Genomic DNA, 25679 nt, shown 5'->3' with positions numbered 1-25679 from the left:
CATTTTTTTGCATTCAACAATTAAGGTTGAGCTTGTATTTTCCCCCTTCAAATTTCGTGCAACTTATCACATACATATTTTTTTTTAAAGTATATTGATCGAAATGGAATACACATGCAATGTACATGTCCAGAAACTAGTCTATTGAACGGATCGAAAGCAAATTTCATTCTGCACAAGTGACATGGTTTGATGCATTTTTTCTGTACACTGTTGAACTGGAAAATCTCACCAAATACAAGAAGCTTATACTTTGGACTCCAGGATTAAACCTCAAAACTGGAAACTCCTCTCCCTCGAAAAAAATCCCAAGAAAACGAAAAGGGCCAAAAGTGAAGGCCAAGCCAAGAGAACTGTTACATTAATACAACACCACCCTTTTGCCGCATCAACTCGTATAAATAAGCAAGCCGCAATAATGGACAAACAATGAAATAAGGCCTCCAAAGAATCATGAAAAACTACCGCCTGAGAGAAGGGCAATGGTAAAAAAAGGCCCTTCTGCACCATCTCCCCTATGATACAGCTACTATGTTCAGATCAAGTGGCCTCAAAGCTCCTTGAACTATTTCCTGAACAGTTCGATTACGCCGGCAAACCTCTGAAAGCTCTTCAATTGGGACCACCAGATTATTCATGTTTGCTCCAGAGGCTGCATCTGACAAAGCTTGTAAAAATCTCGTCCTCTCCAATTCTGTAGCAGCTGTTGATGGAATTAAGGACACACATTCCTTTGCCCACTCAAGGGCTTTCAATCCATATGCCCGGGTCAATGCTAATAGAACATAAGTTACCTACAGAGGAAACAGCTCAGTTCGGAGTAACTGAATGACAAAAATAACTGTCAACAAAAGAATCCTACACCTTTCTTTTTAACTCATCTGCCTTCTGTAGAAGGTAAGGATGTGTACTTACTGTTTCTAGTCGTGAGCTGGGAAGGGCTCCAGTTAGACAAGCAACCAAAATTCTGGTGATAGTGGGTCCTCGAGGAATAATTACACTGTCCCTTATGGATAGGCAACTTTCTCCCTGGGTAGAGTTTGCAAGATCGAATATGTCGGACAAAAAATTCAATATTGAATTGGAAGCTTCCCTACAATACAGTCAATGCTTCAATAGTTAGAACAATCAAAACTTCGTAAAATACCAGATGAAAAGGATAATGAAACTACTGTAGGAGAAGAAATCTAATCCTAGTTGTCTTCGCAAGAGCCCCTAATGAAATGATAAAGGTACATTAAAGTTTTGCCCCTAATGAAATGATAAAGGTACGTTAAAGTTTTGCCTATGAAGGTATATATCTCAACAATAGCGTCTATGCATGAAGGACCGAAACTATCGGGGCCCTGAAGATTCAACCATAAGACATATGGCTTCACATAGTCTCACAGTTATTTTATGGTACTATCCAGAATACAACATCTTCACCCATTCTACATATCTGAACCAGAGCTTTTTTACATCAAACAGATGTATATAGGCAAGAACTTCCAAATAGAGACGATTTTACCTATGCTGCACGGTGATGCCTACCATGGCACAATCCACCAATGATGGAAACACAGGAGATGGAAAAAGTAGTTGAGGACAGTAGCGAATACATCTTGATGCCAGCAAAAAACAATCATCTGCTATATCCGGACGGGAAGTGAAATCCTATAGCCCAAATTTCGGAATTAGCATATATAGCTAGCAATAAAATGCAAAATCAAGCAACAGACTGCACCTGAATCTTTGTAAGAAGACACGCTGTATGGCTAAAGAGAGACTCAATGAGAACTTTCAAGTAATTTGCACAAGTTGGATCGGAACCAAATATCTGCAGCAGACGTTCCAACTGTTGCTCAAAATGGCGATTGCAAATTTGGTTAAAACTTTGCAATGTAACAGAACTCAAATACCTTAATGACTTCACTAGAGAGATAAAGGAAGCAGGGTTGGTGGTGTTGTCCATATAGTCCTTGTATTTCCTCCAGCATCGCCCCAATCGTAACTCCCATGAGCCTCTTCGAAGTTCGTACCTAATGGGTGAAATCATCAGAGTTAGGGAATGTAATACCATTTGGCTCGCTGTTGGACAAGGTCCCACTTGTCAGAGTTCAGACCAGATCATTTTAATCAATCTGGAGGGGTTATATCAATCATAATTCAACAGAACATAACGCAGTTTGAGGTCATGACATTAAGCAACATATCTCAGCAAAAATTCACTGAAAGCAGAAAGTAATCAGTCATTGATGTTAGATGTCAAGAGGCACAAGAATAAGGAAGAGACGAGCAAGAAGCACTCAAAGGACTAAGAAAAACCGCACATAGTGACAGTAGATGTGCCACTACAGCATTTCCATTATTAGGCGGCTTGAGAAATATTTTCCTTGAACCCCTAGGCAGGAGATGGCATAGATAAGCGCACTTACAGCATTTTTGCAAGCCCGGCAAAGAGACTCCATTGTTCGCATGTCCCAAGCACGACTATGTGAATATTGTCAGACACAACAATCAGGCAAGCTTATAATCAAAGAATTATCCCAAAAATAATATTTACAGCAAACAACTTTCTTACACATCAAAAATGGCTTTGAAAATAGGCCAAAGTCTTTGAATTGCATCTGCAACCGCTTCTGGGTGATTTACATATCTGCAAATGGTTTCAGTCCCAAAATTGACAATATGCAAATAAAATCAAGATGAAAGACGATACAAGGTAAATGCTTCTTACCTAAATATATTTGCAAGTCGATCAAAATGAACAGTTAATTCACGAGCGGTTTTTTGCCCCAAAACCAGGGGACCTTGATTGATCATCTCCTGAGAGTAATCTCAAATTATTGGTATTTTGACACTTTAAAGTCATTCCGAAAATCTTAGAAAGGAGACTAACTTGTAATGGAGCAACAGATGGCAAGCATACTGCTTCAAGGGCCTTTTTAGCTTGTTCTGAAGGAAGTTCTGTAATAACCATACTGCAAAAGTAGGGGACTAGTGTGTTTATTTTGCAGGGAGAGTGGTGAGACTATGGGTATAACAAGATAAAGAGTCTAACTTAGGGATCAGCTTCTAAGAAATAGATAATACCTTAAAGCTTCAACCAGATGCAACGAGTCTTCGGCAGAAACTTTGAAGGGGCCTTCCCCAATAACTGCTGTTTGATAAATTTGAAACAGACCATCTAAGGACCCGCAAAGCTTCTTCTTGCAATCTACAATGACAATAAAAATTCCGAAACAAGCTTAACTAGAGAACTATTAACTCTGGCCAGAATGTTAACTCAGGGAAGGAGCAAATTCACCAGGTCATTTGTTCAAAGGCACTGAGTAATCAAGATGCAATTTCACAAAATCTAAAAAATGATATATCCTTAAATTCTACCACAGATAAACTGGAAATAAATTTGAAACAAGAGGTACATCAATATCCACCAACTAGTCTTATAAGCATTAAATAAATTGTGGAAGAACCCAACCGTAGGGTTTTAAAATTACATCAATTTGCCAAATATTAGAGATCTGTTACAGACACGCACAACATTAAAAAATATATATGTATAAAAATAAAAACTACCCAGTGATATAAAGGAGAAAATGAGTATAGAAAAAAAGACAGTTCTTTTACTAAAACACATTTTTAGATAAAAGGCAGAATTTAGGAAAAGCAACACTTAAAATAGCTAAATACAAACACGAGGACCTGAACGAAGCATTTACCATTGCATATGTGTCTGAAAGCTAAAGCAGCAGCTGCTGCAGAATCTTCACACATACTCATGCCACTCACAAGAATATCAATGAGTGAGGGCAAGAATGAGAGTCCACTTGATGCAGCATTAAGCCATCTTGAATAAGCTCCAATTGTTAAGCAGACTGGAAGATAGTAAATTAAAAGTACAAATGAGAATAGTCAAATCAGTAGCTTATCCAGCAGTAGAAAGAGAGCATTTAGCAGATAATTGCACTAAAAATCGGATTGGCTAAATGATCAAAAACTTCTTTTTTCCATTTGCCCTGACCATACCCCAACTCCATTCATTCCCCCTACCCCCACTACAATGGTTTTTACCCTAGTCATATCTCTTTTATCAATCTACTTATTGTTGATAAGGTCTATCAATTTAATTACAATAATCATATAAAATTTTACTAGAACTCTACACCTAATTACTGGACCAAATATGGCATAAGAATTATTCAATCACATCATCTCCTCACTGTATCCTATTCACAGTCCACTTCCCTTCGCACAACTTTGAAGTTTAAAGAAAAATGACAAAAAATAATAGTCGGAAGGTAGCAGTTAGGAGGCAGAATGGTGTATAAGAGTAGGGTGGTTGTGGAAAGTAAGGAGAGACTAAAAAACACTTTTGGTGCTAATATGAACTAGAATCCAACCTCTAGTTTGGATTGTTTTCGTTTGGATATAATCCCATAGGTAAATCTTATCAAAATAATCCCATATGTAAAGAAAAAATGAAACAATGTGATCCCCCTACCCTACCAATATGTGAGATTCAAGAAACCTCTCACTTGGACGGAAACAATAAATTACCTGTCTGGAGTAGTTGGGGTTGATGAGGCAACTTAGGAAGCAAAGACATAATCTGCAAGTTAATAAAGTAGTAAAGAAACAATTTAACACAAAATGTCTTAAGTAGATCGAATTTGCATGGACATAACTTTCAATCAACATTCAAACCTGTGGCATCACTTCAGCTTCAGTATCAGATACATAATCTGATATAGCTCGTATACAATATAGGGCAGCCTCTGCAGGGCGCCAATCAGAATGCTGATCTTTTCCACAGTGATTGATAGCCTGTAAAATCATCAAAAGTTAACATCTAAAAATAAATACAATTCTACGGCCGCATATTGATAACAAGGACTTTTTGTACAGAATAATTGTAAGAGAACTTTTTATCAAAAATTTAAACCTAACTGCATGTACAATGCATCTAAGATAACTTTCAACTTTGGAGAAATCAAATAACAATTCCAAATGAGTAGAATGATCAACGCTACACCCTAGGACATAAAGCTTTCAAGTTTTACTTGCAGATAGAACATCCGATATGCTAAGTTATAGGCTATCATGACATAACTTTTCTTTTATAAGGACTTTCACGACACAACTTTATGTGGGCACAATTGATTGCTCAACTGTTCTATTGTAAATTGGTTGTTATTTGTCCAATTTAAATATACCAGCTGGGTAGAAATTTTGTACTTATGTGAGAGAAAAGAGTCAATATGAATTGTTTTTATACACTAAATTTTGTTTAAAATAAGCTGAGAGGCAACACAAGGAAGCCAGGATTACCACCAACTATAAGAAAGGCCAAACCACAAACTTAGGCAGCAGCATTATAATTACCACTACAGCTGACTCAATCCTTTGGCAGGCCTCAACTAGAAGAAATCTCTCAGCAAGTAGACATCACCTTTTAGTAAATTTCTTTTTGTACACTATCCAGAATAATACAAATAAGTCAATTTCACTAATGTAGCAAAGCAAACTAACATAGTCAGCACATCCACAACCCCAAAGGAAAACTTCAAAGTTAACGGCATTAACCTACTCTTGACTCTACCAGAAGGGTCCTCTAAATTTTTGTCACAATTTTTTTGGTGGCTTACATTAATCAAATGATTTTGGTACATTAATTTGAGAAAGTGAATGATTTCTCCAGGATTGCAGTAGTAGCACGCACCTCAACTAGCTTCATATAGAGAATTTTCAGTGTAGGTTCACCTCCTAAAACCAATGCTCCATCAATCAAGACATCTGCAACAGCTGGCACAAGGCAGCATCACGGAGTAAGTTAGCATGGTGCAAAAGAGAATAGCTTACATTTCTTCTCAGCACAATTGCTGTTGCACATTCATGATTGGTCAAAATTCCACAGCATGGTAATAAAGAAAATGCCATCAAGGAAATAACTGGTAAGGTGCATAGATGGTACAAATTGAGCTAGACACTTGATGCATATCAATGAGCCAAGAGACTAGCTCCTTGAGAATATGCTATGTCTTACTGGAGCAAGACAGAAAACCAGTCAACTAGAAGCTTATCAATGCACTTATACCATTACAGTCCTCCAATATAAAAAGCATTCTTCTTTTTCTACAGAAAAGAAAGCCAACAAGATGTGAATTGCCAAAGAATAAATCAAACCAAAAAGTTCTGTCACCTACCTTAAAACAACCGAGGCATAAAGCAAAACGGAGAACTTCTGGATGGTGATCACACCAGCGAGGGGCATATGCAAGATAATTCGATAAAGCTCAAGATAATGAAGGAAATAGTCTTTGCTAGTTCTGAATCTTGATAACATTGTCGAGACAGAGGCAACAGGTACTACCTCTCCATTTAGGGGCGAAGGGTCCTCTAATACCTAATTAAAGATGTTTTGAAGGGAAAAAACAGCATATTTCTTATGTTAAAAACAGATCTTCGAAGAATTTATATTTTTGGTGTAAGAGTAGTATGGTAGAAGATATGGCCCAGTACTCTAGTTTTTTGGATTCTCCATAAACTTTAAATTTTTTTTTATTCTCTGTAAACTGAGAGAGATGTTTCTCTTATAGGCTGTATATCCCTGTACTTTTGGAGTACCTCCTTGGTACTTAATACATGAATTTTACCTTATCTTATCATAGAAAAGGGCCGCAGGTCTTCTGGCACCTAATAAGAAACTGCCAAAAGCTCCCAAAATCCAACTCGATCAACTAAATATGCCTTCTGGGCCATGAAGCATGGCGAAACCAAACCCCAGCCAATAATTGTTAATTTATTAGACATTTAACCAATTTCTTTTGGAGATACTATGAGGGGGATGGAAGAGTGTGTGGTCACATATAATGCATGAACAGTACATTTAAATGAATATTTGATCATAAAATGCAATGATATTAAAATTACTTCATTCCAAAACTGCTGCCCATATTTTTCGAGGGTTATAGTTAATTGGACTAATTTTTATGCAAAATAAGAACTGAATAAGCTCGTGGTAGAATAACGCTAAGGAGCTGTTTGGTTTACAGGTTGGTCATGTAAGGTTTAATTTAGGGATTGTTATACAAGGATTCCTACTTTAGGGCATTTTTATCTTAGATACTTCTATCCAGATATTGCTAGTACATGCATTCTTATTCCACATGATACACGTGCATAAAAGTAAAACATAGATTCGCATATGAGTTATGCGAGTTTTAGCAATGTAGAGTTCAATAATGCAAACCAAAATATTGCATTAGTGATGGAGAATTATATACCATAAATCAAACATTGTACTAGGTAAGCGAGATCAAATTAGTAATGCGGAGCTTTTATGCTGCAAACTACGAAGAAATATGAGAGCTTTTGAAGGGGTAGAGATGAATTTTGTACGGTTGCAGAGTAGCCTCTTATCCCTTATTTCCTCTTGGTATACCCATGAAGTTCCCCAAAGTATAGAAGATTGGGTGACGTCCGTAGAAAACCATATCTTTGTAGGTTTTCTACTTTTTGATACACTTCTTGTATGGGAGATTTTGTGCCCAAACATCACTAAAATTTATTACTTTTATCAACAAAAAAAAAAGTTGCACATTAAACATCGTATAAGTTATGCTGCAAACATCAAACTCTGCTACTCGAGTTTGCTTAGTGCAAATAGGATTCTGACAGTAATGTTACAGACCATAAAAGACAAGGTATCATATACTATCTACAAAATGACAAACTACAAAAGGCAAGCTTCAACGTGTCAAGAGACAAACAACTAACAAAGCATTTAGTAATAGATTAATCAGATACTCCTCTGTATAATCACATTTTGCCTCGGCAAATGAAATTAATGATAAACATCTTTAAGAAAACCAGATTAAGTTTAGGGAACGGTCTATTGAGTAATTGGTACCATATCTTGTCTGTTTGAAATCTTTCTGGTCCTCCGTAGAAAGATCAGAGAAATCCTGAGGATATTGAACTCTGAAAGTAACCTGAAAATAAATACAATCAAGCATAAACTCAAAAGTAGTATAAAAGGGCAGCCCGGTGCACTAAGCTCCCGCTATACGCGGGGTCATGGGTAAAAATCTAGGTGATTATAAATCACTGGAATCACGTCCCTGAAGAAAATAAATTAGTTCTTGCCCCTTGACATAACAATAGATCGATATGAAGCCATGCATGATAAGTTGAACACTATAAATCTTTTGATTAAGCAACCCTATAAATCTTTGTATGTCTAAGCCAAACTGTCTGCTCCTAATCCAAAATGACTCACCAAGGAGACGAGTGATTCATATGATGAACTGAAAACCTGCAACCTACGAGTTTTCTCTGCCTCAATGGAAGTTTCATTGCCGGAAGATGTATACGACTCCCTGAATAAGTAAAATTTTAGATGCAAACTTTATTTTGCAGAACCACTGATTTGAAAAGTCAAACAGCATTTACCTTTCTGTCAAAATCATCTGAAGATTGTGCCAGAAGTTAAATGTCATAGAAGCAATATCGAACTCGGGATGTGAAGCAACTTCAAGTAATGCATGTACAATCAGCATTGATTCATCAGAACCTGAATAAAGTGGTCATGTTTGGTTATACATAACTAAGAACTAATATCACATATGGTTTATTATCCATGCCAATCTTCTTTGGGCAATCCAAGAAAAAGAAAATTTACATGTGGAAGGGACTAAGAAAGAAAGGATAGCTACCAGTGGCAATCAATTCAACATATGCATCGCCCATGTCAGCAAACAAACGAGCAATGGCTTTAATATCCTCCTCATCCTGGAAGTGACGAAACAAACAACAGGATGATCAGATGATTAAAGGAAACAGCCATTTCCACACAGAAAAGCATAAACAGAGAAAGAAAATACCAAACAACTACTTAAAGCTCCATAACTAATCGTGTCATGCAAACCCGTTCAACCAATTGATCAGGATGGAGAACGGGATGGAAGATTGTGAAAATAGAGCACAAGGACATAAACTACCAAGAACTTCGTACAAATGGATTGGCAGACAATGGATGGTGTTCGGGGATAGCAATGAATACTTATGGTGTTAATTTGAGGAAGGGGATTCTAAAGGGAAAGAATACTGTCCTTAAATATATAGAATAACCAGTTGGTTATGGCTTGAGAGTTAAGTTCTGGAAGTGAGATGGTGTGGCGATACTACTCCGTAGGAAGCATTTCCACATGCTTACAATGTGGTGATCAATAGAGATGCCTAAGTATTTGAATATCTGAGGTGGGAACATCACCGAATTACATGGGACATAACTTTTACATGGTTATAAAAGACTCGGAAAGGGGAGAGGGTGAGGGTTTCTTTACAGGAATATTAGTAGCCATTATGAGATGAGAAGATAGGATGGTAGAGAAAAGGGAAAGGCGCGCAAAGTAGTTTCTGGTGAAATTGTATTATAGAAGTTTGCAAATGATGGATTAGGAGGGAAGTCTGGAGGAATAAGGAAGGTGTGGCGGTGTGAGATACCGAGGCACCTAAAAGGGTAGCTTTCTTGACTTGGTGCACGTACAACATGCGAGTTTAATGAAAGAAACAGGAGGGTCGTGTTTGTGTAAGGGAGGGTAAATACAAACGGTATCTTGCTAAATTGCAGGTTTACAACTGTGTTATAGAACCTGGAAATTGCTATGTCCAATGTAACCTGGGTGATGCTGATGACGGTGGCAGAGGCAATCACTAGTGGAGGGACGCAAAGGATCGGCAAAAGAACAAGGCAGTATGAAAGACCATCATGTATTTTTTGGATTCAAAGTTGTACATTCTTTAATGAAAAGAAAGAATATCAGATGAGAGGAATAACTTAATACAGAATGGTGGTTGAGCCACCCATTCAGTCTGTAAATAGTTTTTGACACCATCTTAGGGTGATGTAAATAACTGATCTTGACTTATCAAAACAAAAAAGTAGCCCCAAGAATATCATTTAAATTTACTTTCAACTAATTGCAACTAGAGAACCCACCAACCAGTTCTGCATAATGGTAAACTGCCCAACGATCAGCAGTAGAGCAAGTATGTTACGCTCATAACATTCTACACAATAAAGAAAACAAGTGCATAGGAGGAATAAGATAGCCGACATTGGGAGCTAACAAAATTTTTGAAAGGTTAGTTTCAACCGGTAAAAAGCATTCTACAGGGAACACAAAGGCCTAGAATAAGATTTTGGGGAATTCCCCAAATTGGGACCCCGGAAGGAATGGAAATTTGTACATACCAGCCTTAAAATGACCCAGTCATTCAGGGTATTAAAGGTAGTGTATTTAGATTTTCTTAACACCAAAAGGCAAAGAAGACTACAAGTAACATGTTGGTTTTCAGTCTGATCACCATATAATATTCTGCAGTTAACATCTTTTCATCAAGAATGCCTCCCCAAAAAAATGTCAACAAATTTCTAAATGCCTAAATATTACTTCTCGTAATTTTGGGGAAAAAGAAAAAGAATGAACCAATCAGAACTTCTCTGTTCAATGCACAAGGTATATACCTTTGAAGGATCTCTAAGCTGAGGTTTCAGATTCATAACTTGAGGAACAATTACTTGAATCAAGGGCAACTGCGACGACACTCCACCAGAGTTTCTTGCTGCTGTGTAGTGTATCAATTCAGAAATGACTGCAAAAAATGGTATAGGGAAAACATAGTGAATTCCATCAAACATGGTGTAGCGAGCACATAATCACGATAAAATTCAGAAGAACTGAAAGCCACTAATAAGTACAAAAGAGCAAGGGAGTAGGCGATGAAACAAAATATATTTTGTCTTATCAATCTACTGCACAACAGTAAAACTTGACGTTTATAACATGAAACAGCCAAATAGACCATTTATCAGTAAGAATGGATTTACAAATAGTGGACCTAGTTTAAACTTAATCCAACTAAGCAGTGACTACCTCTGAACTTCAGTTGCATTCTCTTTCAACAATTTGAGATTTTCTATAATCTAAGTTTCATTTGAATAGGTTTAGGATAGATTTATTTCCATTATAGCGACAACTCGCTTCATGAAGGGACTTCAGGGAATAGGAACTACTGAAGTACTGATCCCCCAATAGATTACCTTGAACAGCTTAAGACATGTGGATAGCATAGTAGTTTGATGCACTAATAACACAAGATCATCATAATGAACTTACAACAAGAAAGTTCATTAACTCATAACATTCATAGTACCATTAACTGAGGCCTCAGACAATATTTCAGAATTCAAGCTTGACAGAGCTGCAAGCACTAAAGGGTGTGAAGAAAGGGCAGATGCAGGTACCCTGAAATAGAAGAAGTGCTGTATTAAGCAACAATGTTCTTTTATGTTCAGAAAAAATAGAAAATTGATGCACACTAGATTTACAGAATGAACAAATTAAATGTTCAGTTCTAAAAGAGTATGCAATTGATTGAGAATCTAACACATGCAGAAAGAAGAAAGAAAAAAGAAAAAGAGGAGAGAAGAGACTTATTTCAAGAAAATCCTGGTATATCTAATAATTGCACTTTAATACATCAAAAAGTAGAGTAAGATTAGAAGACTTCCTTTTCATAGGACATACGTATACTACCTAAGGAATTAGCTAGAGACATGAATCCTTGTCCTGTAATTTTTTTTTTATGATGACCGAGAAATCCGTCTGGGGCCGATCCTTTGGACCAACCGCAGCCTTCGAAACTCGGTGGATAATGGGCCGCCCCTCTACCCTTCTCCACTTAAATACCAAGCTTTGCTTTGCATGGTGTGGGGGCTTAAACCTATGACCTAAGACACAAATCCACCACCCTTTGCCACTTGAGCTGGGCCCTGGGGGCCCTTGTCCTGTGATTTCTGTGTGTAAATTGTGTGCCATATAAGTGCATAACACTGGTACTACTAAACTGCATAGTAGTCGATTTCATGTGCTTCGGAGCTTCGAGTTTACACAAACTCTACAACAGATATTATCATGATAGTATGAATGTCTTTTAAACATAGCCCATGCAACCTGCAATATGATATCCAAGAATGCTCAACGCAACACTATCCAGTAAAGAAAAAGAAGGGAAAATACATAAATTACCTCTTAAACTTGTCTCGAAAACTCACTTACACACTTAAACTTTGCGATCATTCCTTTACCCCCTTATTCTCGTTCAAAGTGGAACTAGTAGCCCCCTAAGAGGTGACATGGCAGGGAAGGTGTCCTCACCCTTCCTGCTCACACGTGAGAAGAAAAGGAACTTCAAAAATAACTAAGTTATACAGGTGTCATTTTTCAATTGGTCGCTGTCCCTTAATTGATTATTGTTTTTCTTAATCTGTAATTTGGAAAAGAAGCAACGATGCCTCCTTCCTCTCCACAAATAACCAACATTAACACCACCTCCATTAACCCTCCACCTAAAACTCAAAATCTGACCGATCTAAACAACCCATGCAGATCCATCCAGCTTTCAGCACACCCAGAATCACCATCAAATCTCCATTTTTTATCCACAAAAATGATCTCATGACCCATAAATAGCTAGCAACTAACCCGAGAAGCCTGATTTTTGCCAGCACTGATTTATTCGGTGAGCTGGTTTTTAATAAAAAATGATGAGATAAATGTTATAGGTCCTGAAAAGTAGGAAAGGATGAGAGTGAGATGGATATGCTGCTTATTATTGGGGAGCTCTTCAAAAATCGCATCGGTTACACTGCGGCTGCCATGGTTTGGTTGTGACTCAGAATTACAAGTTTTTGATTGGACGGTCCAAATTAGGCTTCATCCTTTGTGGTTGAAACCTTTTGACTGTTTGCCAAAATTTGGTCAAATTCCCTTCATAAGAAATGACAATGAACTGGTGGTAGACTGGTAGCGTGAAAACAGTGATGGTGGTGTTGGTACTTGAGAGGGAAGAAGGGTGAGAGATGAAGTAAAAAAAGAGTGAAAAAACGAAAAGTAAGTGAAAAGAAGATAAAATTACATGGCATCTGACATGGGGGGCGCGTGTAAGACACAACCTGTCACAAGATTGGTTACGTCTTTTCAAGGGGGTGTTGGACTCACTTCAGACAAGCATAGGGGTAAAGAATTATCCGCAAAGTTTAAGTGTGTAAGTAAGTTTTTGAGACAAGTTTAAGGCGAAATTTATGTATTTTCCCAAAAAAAGAAAATGTACCAGTTACTGCACAGATTATATACAGAAACTAGAGTGATCAGCACTATCAATAGGTAATATGGGTGTTAGACAATCATGTAATCCATATCACATTTTTCACAATAAAGTACACTCAAGTCTCAACCAATCTTTGTGTTAAATGGTCTCCAAAACTTCCATTAGTCAATGATTAGGTCAATAGCCTGAGCAAGGTTGACTCCTATCCCCATGATTTCACCTACATGCCTTCAAAGTGGGAAGGAACAATCTCTTAAAAATCCAACTTCACCGATAAATCCAGTCAAAACTTTTACTTGCTGGACATAATTTTAAATCCACTAGCCCACTTCTTCCTCTTCTAAACATGCTGACAGAAAGTCCAGCACAACAACGTACCATGACTTCACAAAAATATACCACAAAAGTGGCAATTCCTTCATAATCTATTCACTACTCTCCATCCAATCTTCAGATATTGCAACTACGCCTGATTGAATCAGCAAGTTTGACTAACATACTTATGATCAAGTAATCCTACGAATGATAGTCAAACTTGCTGATTCATTTTTTTAATAAAAACTAGCTGATTCACTTATACTAATTTCGAACTATGTAAACCACCTAATTTTTTATGAAGGCTGCGTAAACCACCTCATCTAAAAGCTTAAACTATTAGAGGGAGAACACTTTTATTGATGAAGGCTACGTAAACCACCTCATCTAAAAGCTTAAACTATTAGAGGGAGAACACTTTTATTTATTTTCTTTGGTATTTAAACACCCATTTTAAATGATTTATTTAGGTCTGCAACTGCCACCTCGTGTGCAAACTATATTCCTTTCCTTAGACCAAGCACGTGAAAGTATTTTGTGCAGATCAGTAGCAAAGAGACTCAGACTTAGGCCTCTACCTACTCAACCTACTTTCTTAGAACCTCTACCTACTCGAGCTACTTGCTTTGATACCACTTGAGCAAAACATCCAACCCAAAACTTTAATAAACGCCCTTGGATGCCCTTGTAAATCCGATGCGGGATTTTATATAATTCAGCAATTGACTTGTTTGAATATAGTAGACACTTTTTTTGTCTCTCTAACTGATAATTATACATACCCCACTCACTCTGCATGCTAACTCTTAAAGATGCTTCAATCATTAAGAAGACGAACAATGTTAAATATTTATGAATTACAGCATAACAATTCCAATAAAAATGTCATATCTTCTGCATCCAGAAGATACATCATAAAGTTTCAGAAATAAAGTGTTAAGAGCACATCATGTGCTAGCTTTCCATGAAATCCAGGATCCAATTTCCCAAACCTGCAACTTTAGATTGGGAGCAAAACAAATTCACAGGAACCATCAAACAAGGATTACAGTTTTGTGCTAAAGCAAAATCTAGATTCAGCATTTGAATACCAAGAGACACAGAGAAGCCTAATAGTACCTATGCCTTAACCGTAGCCAAGAAGCAAACGCCTCAAGGACCTGTCATGTAATTGGAAAACCAATTAGTAATCAAAGGAAAAGATACCAAATCAATCACAAGTCTATCTGCGAGTCAATTTTTCACCTTGAAGAACTATGAATAAAAACGAAAAGTAAATAGTAGGCAATGCAGCTTCCCTTTAAAATATTTTTCATTTCCTAAAGCATTGACCCACTAATTAGTTGGTCAGAGTGTGTACAGAAAGAGCTAAGAGAATCTGGTGATCGGACAAATATCCATATAAACTAGCAGCTGTGCTGTCAGTTCCAAGGTAATGTGCAGCAACCTAGGTTCTGAACCCATATCTTGTGTAGAGAACCTATGTTACAAGGACTCTTTCTCGGGTAGGTATCCAAGAGGGATGTGCTATGCATACAGAATGATCTAGGTCGTTTAGCGAATTTTACTTTATTGTGAAGAGTCTGCACGAAGTATCCATACTCATATTACACTTGTAACACGAGTATATCAAGCAATGAAGGGTCCATGTAACACAGTAATGAAGCAAAGCTCATACCCTAGTGACGTGTTCTAAAGCCGTGCAAGCCTAGACCAAAGTGGGACAATATAACTAGTGGGTTGGGCTATTGCATATAGTATGAAAGCCACTTGGCGTGCCACCTTGAGCGATGATGGGTCAAACCTCAACGTTCAATTTTTGAAAATTGAAATTAGGAAAATCCCACATCTTTGAGATGATGGTGGAGCAAACCTCAGGAATGATGTTCCGTCCCTAAGAGGGGGGTGTATGCAACAACCTAGAGAAATCCCGCATTGGCAAAACACAGAGAGATGCTAGGTATATGAGGAAGCAAATCTCATACCCTAGTAACGCGTTTTAAAGCCGTACAGGCCAGGGCCCAAAGCGGACAATATCACCGTGGGTAGGGCAATTACATATGAACATTTGGTGTGACATGAGAATGAATAAATAGGAGCTCTCTTTTTCGCTTAGTAATGGTTCAAAATATTACTCAATATGTCTAGCAACACGAGAATGTTGGGCTATTTACCTCATTTTTTTAAAATAAGGGCAACTGGGATATTTACATTAAAAAGTTGTGTTAATAACTAAGTCAAGCATGCTACCTACATCATCTACATCTGCCATTGTTGCAGTAGAAAGTGAGCAAAACAATACACCTATGCTTGAGACTAATAAATTTTCCAACTTACCCTCAAAAATTTTGATGTTACTTATGCAGAAATTGTACACCTAGCCACTAATCCTACATAAAAATGCATAATTGATGCAGAACTCCATTTACACAAGTAACATATATTCAAATGAGATAACTCACGATAGGACAGTTACAGGACACAAACGTAAATGTCTCAGTTTATAAATACCCATGTACTCTCAATTTTGAGGATAGTTATTATAAACTAACAAGTAGCCTGCTTCAACCCTCTCTTCTATTACCTCTTTCTTTTTGCCTAACCATTTTCAACTCAAATCAGAGCGTTGTCTCAATGATCCTCAGCACCATTATGATGTTTCTATATTCACTATACACCCCCAACAAACAACCTTAGTGAGCTCAAGAAAAAAATAAAGTGCAACAAACTGATTAGAAGATTTCTCAATGTTAGTTTGGCATGACCATGAATGTAAAGGTAAGTTAGGGAAAGAGCAGAAAGAAAGTTACACAGAAAGTGATGAAGGCTATTGTTGGTACACCTAAAGAGCCCCATAGTTTTAGTTCATTCACAAAATCCACAGACCAAAATTAGCTGCAACTTCATGTAAAGCCATCTTGAGGCTCAGTTAGTTATTTAGACACATAAATTAAAAGGAGATGACAGAAATTCTAGTCAAAATGGAATCCATGCTCTAGGCTCGGCAAAACTACCATTTGGTGAGAGAGAATCATTAAGGGGTTGTTCAGTTGGTTTGATAAGGATATTTGATCTCCACATAAAATAGCATAAATTAAAGCAATGTATTGATTGCTACTTTCCCTTTTCTCATAAATAATACCCACTTAAGTTATGCGGGAATCTATGTATTATATATGCGGGGTAGAATGTAAATAGGAGTGCAAGTATTGGTAACATGTGGATTAAACAATTAAATAATGCTCATGGTAGTACAGAAACTTTAATTTTGTTTAAGAAATAAACATAAATTTTAAATTTTACGCTGTACACTAAATTTTAATACATCAAACAAGAAATAATCCATGTATTACTAATCCTTGCACTACGATACCTTACAATACTCGCATTACTAATCCCTGCATAACTAATCTCTAAGCCAAACAATCTTAACTATTCATATATTCATCAAGCTGGAAATTCATATCATGAGATTTTATCAATCAGCAACTTGAATTAGTCAAAATATCCAACGTCCATTCAAGAGGCACAAAAGGCAAAAGTAAAGCTCACCTGCTCCTTAAGTTCATTGATATTCAAACAAGCAGTCAAAATGTTAAGTGCAGTCTCAATTGCAGAAGCAAGTTCTTTTTCAAACTGGCGTCGCCTATCAGGACGAGCAGCTATCTTGTAGTTAAATACCTCCTGTGTGAAGACACGATTGACCAATATTATTCAGCATTTAAATAAAAGAGGCAAACTTTCCTCACAAAATGCAACAACAAGGACATAAATCTGCAACCTCTAACATTTATTATCTTACATTCAAATAAAATGTCCCAGTCCTTTTCAACAAATAAAAAGCATAGTAAGCACCAAGTATTTACTGTTTCTTTAAATTAAAACAGTGAGACTAGCACCTCCGGCAAAACTCTAAGCAGCTCCAGAAAACTCGGTATAAACTCGGGATGAGAATTCATTTCGTCCCTCAGCCAATTTATAATACCACCATCTCCCCAATCATCTGCAGGCACATGAACAGCCAAAGCAGCCACTGCAAGACTAATCTATAGTAAAGCATTTAGTACAGAATCTTTTCATTAAACATCACATATTATGTTTGTCAAAAATTCTTAGGTTACCTGCGTTCTAACTTTTGGGGTACCCTTATGAAATGTTTTCAACAAGGTCTGCATTTTGAGGATTACCAAAACTCATAGTCAGTAGGAAAATATAACATTTTTGACAAATCTACATACAAATTTCTACTTAAAAAGAATACGTATGTTTATGCACATTAGAGCAAAACCTGACGGCAGCTTATGTAACTATTTATACAAGTTACAACAGTTTGATAGATAAAATTATTTACCAACAGTTTGCTTTTATCAAGCTGGGCAACTGAGCCACCACAGCATTGGAGCAAAGTTTTCACTCAACCTTGGACTCAGCCATAGTTACATGTAAAAGATCACATTTGAGCTGTTAACCAAAACACCCACCAATTAACTGGAATGTAAAAATTTAGGATCCAAAGTTATTTCCCTTTTGATTCATATTTTGTTGCTCCCTCTGTTACAATTTAAGTGACATTATTTCCTTATTAGTATGTGTCGAAAAGAATGATACATTTCTATATTTCGAAATAATTTAACTTGACATTCCCATACCCTTAATGAGAAGCTTGTATAGCGTACAAATATTATGGCAATGTTTAAGACCACAAGTTTCAAAAATCTTCTAGCCATACAAATGTTATGGCATGTTTAAGACCACAAATTTCGAAAATCTTCATTTCTTTCTTAACCTCCGTATCGAGTCAAACTATGTCACATAAATTGGAATGGAGTGTAATATAGTCCTCTTCTTAAATATAAGTCAACCCAATTTAGGATACCAATAATGTTTACAAGTATTCCCTATATTGAACATTCGAAGTATTTCTCAAGTACATTTAGATGAAGTCTCCTGATTCAGATAATGGTATTGTTTTGATTGTGATTCCTTGAAGATTGGAGCTTTACAAGTACTGCTTTGCATCCTTTGGATGCTCTCATCAACGAGACTTTAATTACTTCATCAAACAAAAGGATTGGAGCTTTACACAGCACGTCATTAGGTGGAAAACCTGGGGGGGGGGGGGGGGGAGAAAAATATATTGTACTTGCAGATGACTTTTCCAGTTTTGAAGCGGAGTATACATGACATCTTCAGTTATCAACACAGTTGAAAGAGAGATTTGAACAAAACAAAAAAACTCTAAAAAAGGAGAGCTTTTTTGTATACCTCTTCTGTAAAGGGGATCCGAAAAGAAATGTAGTTTACTTATCAGTTATCAAAGAAAAGCATATGAATGATATAATCAAACGATACCAACACCAAGAAAACTACATTTGAGATTATGCAGCAAATTATACTTCACTCGCTTCCAAAAAAACAGAATTACATTAATATTAGGTGATATTGGTCCATGCCTCCCTATAATGGTTGGAAGGCCAGCCATCAAATAGTTTTTATAATAATGGAGCAAATCCAATATATTATTTCCCAATCACTTTCTTTTCTGTGCAGGAACATGAAAGGGGTGTGACAATACCTGGTCTGAGAGACCACTGCCTAGGAATAAAACACTTCCAGTTTCGATCAGACAGATAACAAGCATTCATCCCTAGGACTTGTTTCCTTATATTGCTACTACTTAACGTGTGCCTTACATCAAAAGTAGCCAACAGACAGTTTCATACTCCAGGAAGGTCGGCGAGGAATCAATTTAATCCCACCTACTAGCATCATGCAGGCAACAGTTCTCTACATATTTGATTCCAATTTTGTGGTTGTTAATCTAAGTAAGCAATCTGCTGGCAATATGAAAAAAACTGATAAATTCTAAAGATGAGTCAAACATCCAAGTTGTAAAAAAAATATTGTACAAGTCAAGTTGTAAATTTTAATAATGTAGAGATGATAAAAACTCGCTCACGTTCAGAGAATCCCGCAGTGGACGAAAAGCTTCAGAAGGTAGTTCCTCAAAATCCCTTTGAACCTAACAATCAGATAGGAAATTCCCCTATTAAATTGCTGCTAGAAAATACTGACAGTGATGGATACTGATATCATTTATTAGAACATTTCAGTAGCTTTTAATTGTAAATAACTAAATACTTCATAGAGAAACTGAAAAAAAGTGAACAGACTTCCACACACGCTCAATATGAAGGTTACCTTGCTTCTGAGAGTTTGAGAACAGAATATTAAAGTTTCTTGATTGCTAGATGCATCATGAAGCAGATTATCAGCCACCTAATCAAAGACAAGAAACTCAGTAGACTGACAAGCGCCATGCTATGGTAACAGAAAAGGAAGTGCAAAAGAAAAGACATATTTTTAGCCGGATAATTACAAGTGTTACAAGGATTAAGTTAAAGGGGAGACAGAGAGAGAGAGAGAGAGAGAGAGAGAGAGAGCTAAAACAAACAGATGCTAACAACCATGTACCTCAATTTCATGAACATCAAATTAATCAATCAATCAACTACATCCAATCCAAAACTAGTTGGGTCGGCTATATGACTCAGCTATATCCTTTTCGCTCTTATGCAAGCCAGCGTAAAAGAAACATCCATCTGTATGGACATATAAATCTTATGAACATAAAGGAAGGCATCTTGTTGAAGAGATAATTAAGTAAACAAAAGTTGGCTCTCTCTAACAGCTTAAGCTTTTAGATGAGATGGTCACACACTTTAATATGGTATCAGAGCAGGCAAAGGTCCTAGGTCTGAGTCTCACCGCCACCATTAAATGAATTTTCGTGCTTGGACAATGAAAAAAATGAATGAAGCCTGCACGTGAGGGGCCGTGTTGAAGAGATAATTAAGTAAATAAAAGTGTGTTCTCTCTAACAGCTTAAGCTTTTAGATGATATGGTCAAACTTTAATACATATGAAAAGGGATTTACAGAACGACATCCCTTTGTCACTTAATGTGCTCGACATACCTTTTCTCCTAGTAAGCAGGCTAATCGCAACAATAGGCTAGTTATTTGCTTTTTCTACATGGTCAAAAGAGTAAGTCACATTTAAGTCAGCAGTCAGAGATAGATACTTATAAGTTGTTGCATTTATGCTCCTTAAATCAAATATAAAGCGAATTGGACTGGACTCAGATGGTCTCCATTTGTCTAAGAAAGAAAGTGGCAGTACTCGGACATAATTTGCTGACAACTTTTACTGTCCTGTAATACGCCATCTCATGTGATACAGACATATTGATGAGTGTCACATGCATATCAATGATGGCCCTGCACTTTCTTTATTATTCCATTAAATTTGCAATCATTATGACAGTAATTCAGTACCATTGAAGTACTCTTGAAACACTCTTAAATAAGTTCTTAAGCAAGCATGAATTCCCCTGATTAAATCTGTATCTAGGTTCTCCTTCTATTGAACATGCAATTCTCCTTGTATGCCCAAAAACTGCAATTTGAATACCCTAATAAGAGATGAAAGTATTGCCGCACAGAAACTCATTGATATACAAGAATATGCGCTTGCTTAGATGCTGTTGAGCTCAAAAGGACTACTTATAGACCAATAACCCCACCTAAAAAACCATCAATCACCATTGGAACTGCACCTCCCATTTCCGTCTTTTGTTCCTGATGATGGTGGCATCCGAGTCAGCCTACGGGCACCTTGACTATCCTAACGGGTACCATGTTATCTCCCGCCAGCATAGGTACCGGGTAAATGTGTCCACCAAGGCTTAGGAAGATAGGAATCACCTAGTGGTTTTTGCCTCCGCTGGGAAATGCACCTCACATTTCCTGTGCCAGCCAGAATTTATTGAACTCTAAATTCCTGTATCTTATTGAATATATACAGCATTTGCAGCAACCCAAAGAAACCTAATTATTGATAATTCAAATTGAAAACCATACAAATAAAACTCAAGCTAACGAGAAATCAACTAATCAATCAACTATGCATCAAACCCAGATTAGTTGGATTCGGCTATATGAATCCTCTATTAAGGTCGATCAGAAATGATAGTAAAATTTGGTTTGTTCTTATCCCTTAAATAAAAATCGAATTTTTTTTATCAGCTCAGCCATCTCATACTCAAAACTGGAAAACCCAAATCCCACTTTGCTTAATATGAGTGCCCATATGATTGAATTTAGAAAGATCGAAACAACAATTATTAGGGAAAGTTGTGTCAAAACCTGCCAAGCATCAATAGTGCGTTGAAAATCCTGTAGCCATCGATCGGCTTGCATTCGGACGGCATCGTCTGGGTGATGGTACAGTGCATTTAGGGCTTCTTTTACTGTGTTCTGTAGCTCCATAGCTCTTCACTTCAGCTCCACAGAATTGCCCCAAAATACTATTTATAGAGTTTTGGAGGGTTTATTTGGCGCTTCAGTTGAGGGGTTATGAATGGTATCAGTGAAGGAGAGAGCTCCGAAGAGATGTGTAGCCCAGCCGTTCGATGAAATTTCACAATGACTGCTCGATGGTCGAAAGGGGGAACAACTTTTTGAAAGAGAGTAAATCCTGGTATAGTTTTGTACTGGTCCTCACATGACTTTGGATTTTGAATATTCAAGGGAAAAATGTAGGAATTTTTTTTATATGTCAAATGTTATTTTTGTCGTTGTCGTGGTGTTTTACCAATGCTAATTGCTAAGAATGTTACACAAACTTGTTTAGCCCTTTTCTTTTTTCTTTTTTTTTGTTTTTCCTTTTTTTTCGATAATATGAACCTTCTTTTTTGTTTTTTTTCCGCACTCTATCCATTCCATTTGTAGGATAATTTTAGGAATAATTTTACATAAGTACAACTCACACACCTGAATTGCAACATAATAGTCTGGATACTACTTTGCAAATGTACAGCCCAAAACTAATAGGCTAATTCCCAAAAGATAACTTATTTCACACAATCAACTACGGTTATTGCTCCCTCTTTATACAACCAGTTGTTTTCATTCTCTTGATTTTCTTTGATTATTAAGCATTTGATTAAAAAATGCAAATCAGCCACAACGCAACTCAAAAATCCTGAATAATACATATTATCTGAAGGCAAAAGTTCACACTTTTATGTGCAATTGCTTAAGCAATCCAACGGGATAAAAGAAAAATAAAAACTTGATAAATGAATTGTAGAATCCCTCCACGCGTACAAGATCTTTTTCATACAACACATACACGAAAAAGAAGAAGAGAAGGAAGTATCAAACTTCCGTAGAGGCCTCTTATACACTGACAATGTATATACATCCTTATAAACTGAAAAAATATATAATTATACAACATTATACACAAATATACATATTTATACATAATTATACAATACTGTATAAGTGTATATAAAAACCACTTATACAATATTTCCACTAGAAAACATAGAATGTCCAACACTACACTTACTGTAAACAATGTATTAACATGTATAATAGTGTATAAGAGGTGTTTGTATATCCATATACACAATTATACACTATTATACAGTGTTGATACAAACTGCTACATAGTTATGATTTTTTATTCAAGCCTCGAGTTGTAGTAGAAGGTATTGGATGATTCAACTCGTCAATAGGTTAATAATTTTGCACCAACGATTTGGAATTCAACATCCAGATAAGATACACCCAATTTCAGATTCGAGATTTCAAGGTCATAATAATAATGACCAGAATTTCAAACTTAAAAATCTTCCAAAATTAGTGGTTATTTTTTTGTGCAAATCAAGTTTGAGAGCTATTTATTTTCAGATGGTGTGTATTTTTATTTTTCTTTCATAAATCTTCAATATTCTTCTGCTTGCCACCATGGACGACGGAGTAGGAGCCCGAGCCTTCTTCGAGCCATTGATGGCAGAACTGCGTAGGGGGTAGGGGAGGGGGAATAGCGGGGGCTAGGTTAAGAGAGGATAGGGATCCATGTGGGTTAGAAAGAAAAAAGCGAGAGGCGGCGAGAGAGAATTTGGTGTGCTGGAAATGAAGAAAGAAGAAAATAATAAAAACCCTAAAAGTGTGTCTTTAATAATGGGCTAAAGGCTGAAAAGTTTCTTTCAAGTTATGTACAACATGGGCCAAATCGGGTAAGAGCTTCAAATCTGGGCCTTTTTCGGTTGGGCTGTTAGGCCAAGTGACAAGAGACGTAATTGTTTCATAATTTTACTAGTTCAAGAGTTAAATAATTGTTTCTTTAGCCATAATATTTTTAATTATAAGAAGCTTAATTAATAAGCATTTTTGTGTAGTCTCTAATTATACATATTTTATTTTTAAAAAAATTAAAAGAAACTAATGTGTCTCTCTACCCCTTCGGGATAGGGGTAAGGTCTGCGTACACACTACCCTCCCCAAACCTCACTTGTGGGATTCTAATGGGTTGTTGTTGTTGTAAAAGAAACTAATGTCTAAATTTAGAATGGAAATTAGAAGCTTTAACTCTTTTATCCAAATTCATAAGTTACAATTGTTCTATTATTGTTCTTATCTTTCTATTGGTACCTAATTAAACCTAATGATTGTTCATGTTTATTTTTTATTTTTAAAGTGATTTATTTGGCCTTGCATTCCCTTGTTTCACCGTGGCACATCCCCCCCCACACACACACACAATTACCTTGGGCTTGGGACCAAAAACATAACTAAAATTTTAAGTTTATGTGTTCAGGATCTAATGCTTTTAAGTTACTAGGTTCTACATTAATAAATTGTACGTATTCAATTAGTTTTTAAAGGCAAATACAGTTTGAGTCAAAAGCTATTGGGTTCAGCCGACCCCATAGTCGGCACTCTATCTCCACTTACCAGAAAATGCATTGCTTTCCACTCTTCATCGGTTCTTGTCGCCTGCATTAACAAGCCCTCAAGCTTCCTTGTAGCATAGTTGTAATGGCAATAAACTAATGCTCTCTTCCTAGTCAGACGCAGTTATCACGATCCAAAATCCCATCTAGTCGTGATTGCATCTGACCCCTACATGTTAGGTAAGTCAAACAAAAAATAACATAACTCGAATGAAATTATTAATAATCAACAAATAAAATGACAGAAGATCCATACATTTATCCCAAGGACTAATAGTACAAGTCATGAGCCACTAAGATTTAGATCTACAAAGCTGATACGAAGAATAAATACAATATCTGTTTGAAATTTATATAAAAAGAATTATAAAACTACCATGAAAAAGTGGTAGCTTGAGTCGGATTTCTGTTACACTCAAATGCTATCCTTCGTCATCTACAGCAGCTCAGCTCCAAGATCTGCATGCAATATGCAAAAGTGTAGTATAAGTACAACCGACCATATGTACTCAGGAGGTTTTTAAGTCAAAAGATACTCACATAATATAACATGTGCAGCTCAATAACATATATAATACAAAGAAGCATACAGAATAACGAATATCAATAGTAAAGGTACGCAAATGGGGTAAAGGTTGTAAAAAAAACTTTGCCATTTAACAGATCAAGCAAATACGACTTGCGCCAACTCCACATATAAAAGAGACATGCACCAAGTATGTGTGCTTAAACACTCATACTTGAATGTAGAATGTCTGTACATAATAATGATCCACTTCCATATCCATTTCTTAGTACCGTATTTATGAAACTTTACGTGAATCCAACATATTAATATAAGATAATAAGTCTCTTTTTATATCAATCTGATACTCTTCAAGTATCCAACAACTCATTAACAAGACTCATACATATGTAAAATGCATCAACTAGCATATGTAAATGATATGCGTGAATAAAAAATATAAATATAGGGATATGCACAAAGAATCACTTGAATAGCAAATCTTCCACATTTATGCCCAATAACACGTCACATTAGATTCCTCAACTGGCATATATAGATGATATGCACGTATAAAGCATGTAAAATGCATAAATATGCACAAAAGGTTACTTGTGTGGCCAAGCTTCCACCTTTATGCCCAATAACTCATCACATTATATCCCACATCACAATCAACCAGAAACCCGTCAGTTTATCACGACCTGCATGTACGCCATTAAGAGAGAAACATGAGAGGGTGACCCTAGGAGGAATAGATCCATATCCACACGCTGCATGAAAAATACCTCGTGTCATAATAATATTAAAATTAGTGCACGACAAAAACCTCGTGCCAAATCAATAACTATATCACCATCTCTGCTCAACAAAGACCTCGTGCCTTATCAGTAT

General features: G+C 36.6%; 1 protein-coding gene across 3 annotated transcripts; it reads right to left on the bottom strand.

Moving 5' to 3' along the window:
- Positions 1 to 128: 128 nt before the first annotated feature.
- On the bottom strand, positions 129 to 22058 carry LOC109243454 (transportin MOS14). 3 transcript variants are annotated; one of them, XM_019410388.1, is made up of 27 exons: positions 21681 to 22058; positions 19675 to 19752; positions 19433 to 19495; positions 17595 to 17642; positions 17373 to 17519; positions 17026 to 17157; positions 14593 to 14633; positions 11203 to 11294; positions 10514 to 10641; positions 8700 to 8775; positions 8437 to 8557; positions 8264 to 8363; positions 7895 to 7976; positions 5705 to 5787; positions 4690 to 4809; positions 4543 to 4594; positions 3705 to 3860; positions 3076 to 3199; positions 2882 to 2963; positions 2720 to 2808; positions 2564 to 2638; positions 2418 to 2472; positions 1902 to 2021; positions 1727 to 1819; positions 1511 to 1656; positions 916 to 1093; positions 129 to 794 (listed from the first exon to the last, which is right to left on the bottom strand). In XM_019410388.1, exons 1-27 carry the CDS (start codon positions 21801 to 21803, stop codon positions 516 to 518), a joined length of 2883 nt encoding a protein of 960 aa, XP_019265933.1. In that variant the 5' UTR covers positions 21804 to 22058; the 3' UTR covers positions 129 to 515. The 3 variants fall into 3 exon arrangements, with proteins under 3 accessions (XP_019265933.1, XP_019265934.1, XP_019265935.1); XM_019410389.1 differs by lacking the exons at positions 19675 to 19752; positions 21681 to 22058 and adding an exon at positions 19049 to 19310; XM_019410390.1 differs by lacking the exons at positions 19675 to 19752; positions 21681 to 22058 and adding an exon at positions 19049 to 19307.
- Between the last annotated feature and the right edge of the window lie 3621 nt (positions 22059 to 25679).

This window comes from Nicotiana attenuata, unplaced genomic scaffold (assembly GCF_001879085.1).
Source record: "Nicotiana attenuata strain UT unplaced genomic scaffold, NIATTr2, whole genome shotgun sequence".
NCBI lineage: Eukaryota > Viridiplantae > Streptophyta > Magnoliopsida > Solanales > Solanaceae > Nicotiana > Nicotiana attenuata.
This window is presented reverse-complemented; position numbering and strand designations above follow the sequence as displayed.

Coding starts and splice junctions, on each gene's coding strand:
- LOC109243454 (XM_019410388.1), bottom strand. CDS start 21,803: ATGGAGCTACAGAACACAGTAAAAGAAGCCCTAAATGCACTGTACCAT. Junction 7,977..8,263: donor ATGAATCACTCGTCTCCTTG/GTGAGTCATTTT, acceptor ATTTATTTTCAG/GTTACTTTCAGAGTTCAATA. Junction 3,200..3,704: donor TTTCAGACACATATGCAATG/GTAAATGCTTCG, acceptor TTGTCATTGTAG/ATTGCAAGAAGAAGCTTTGC.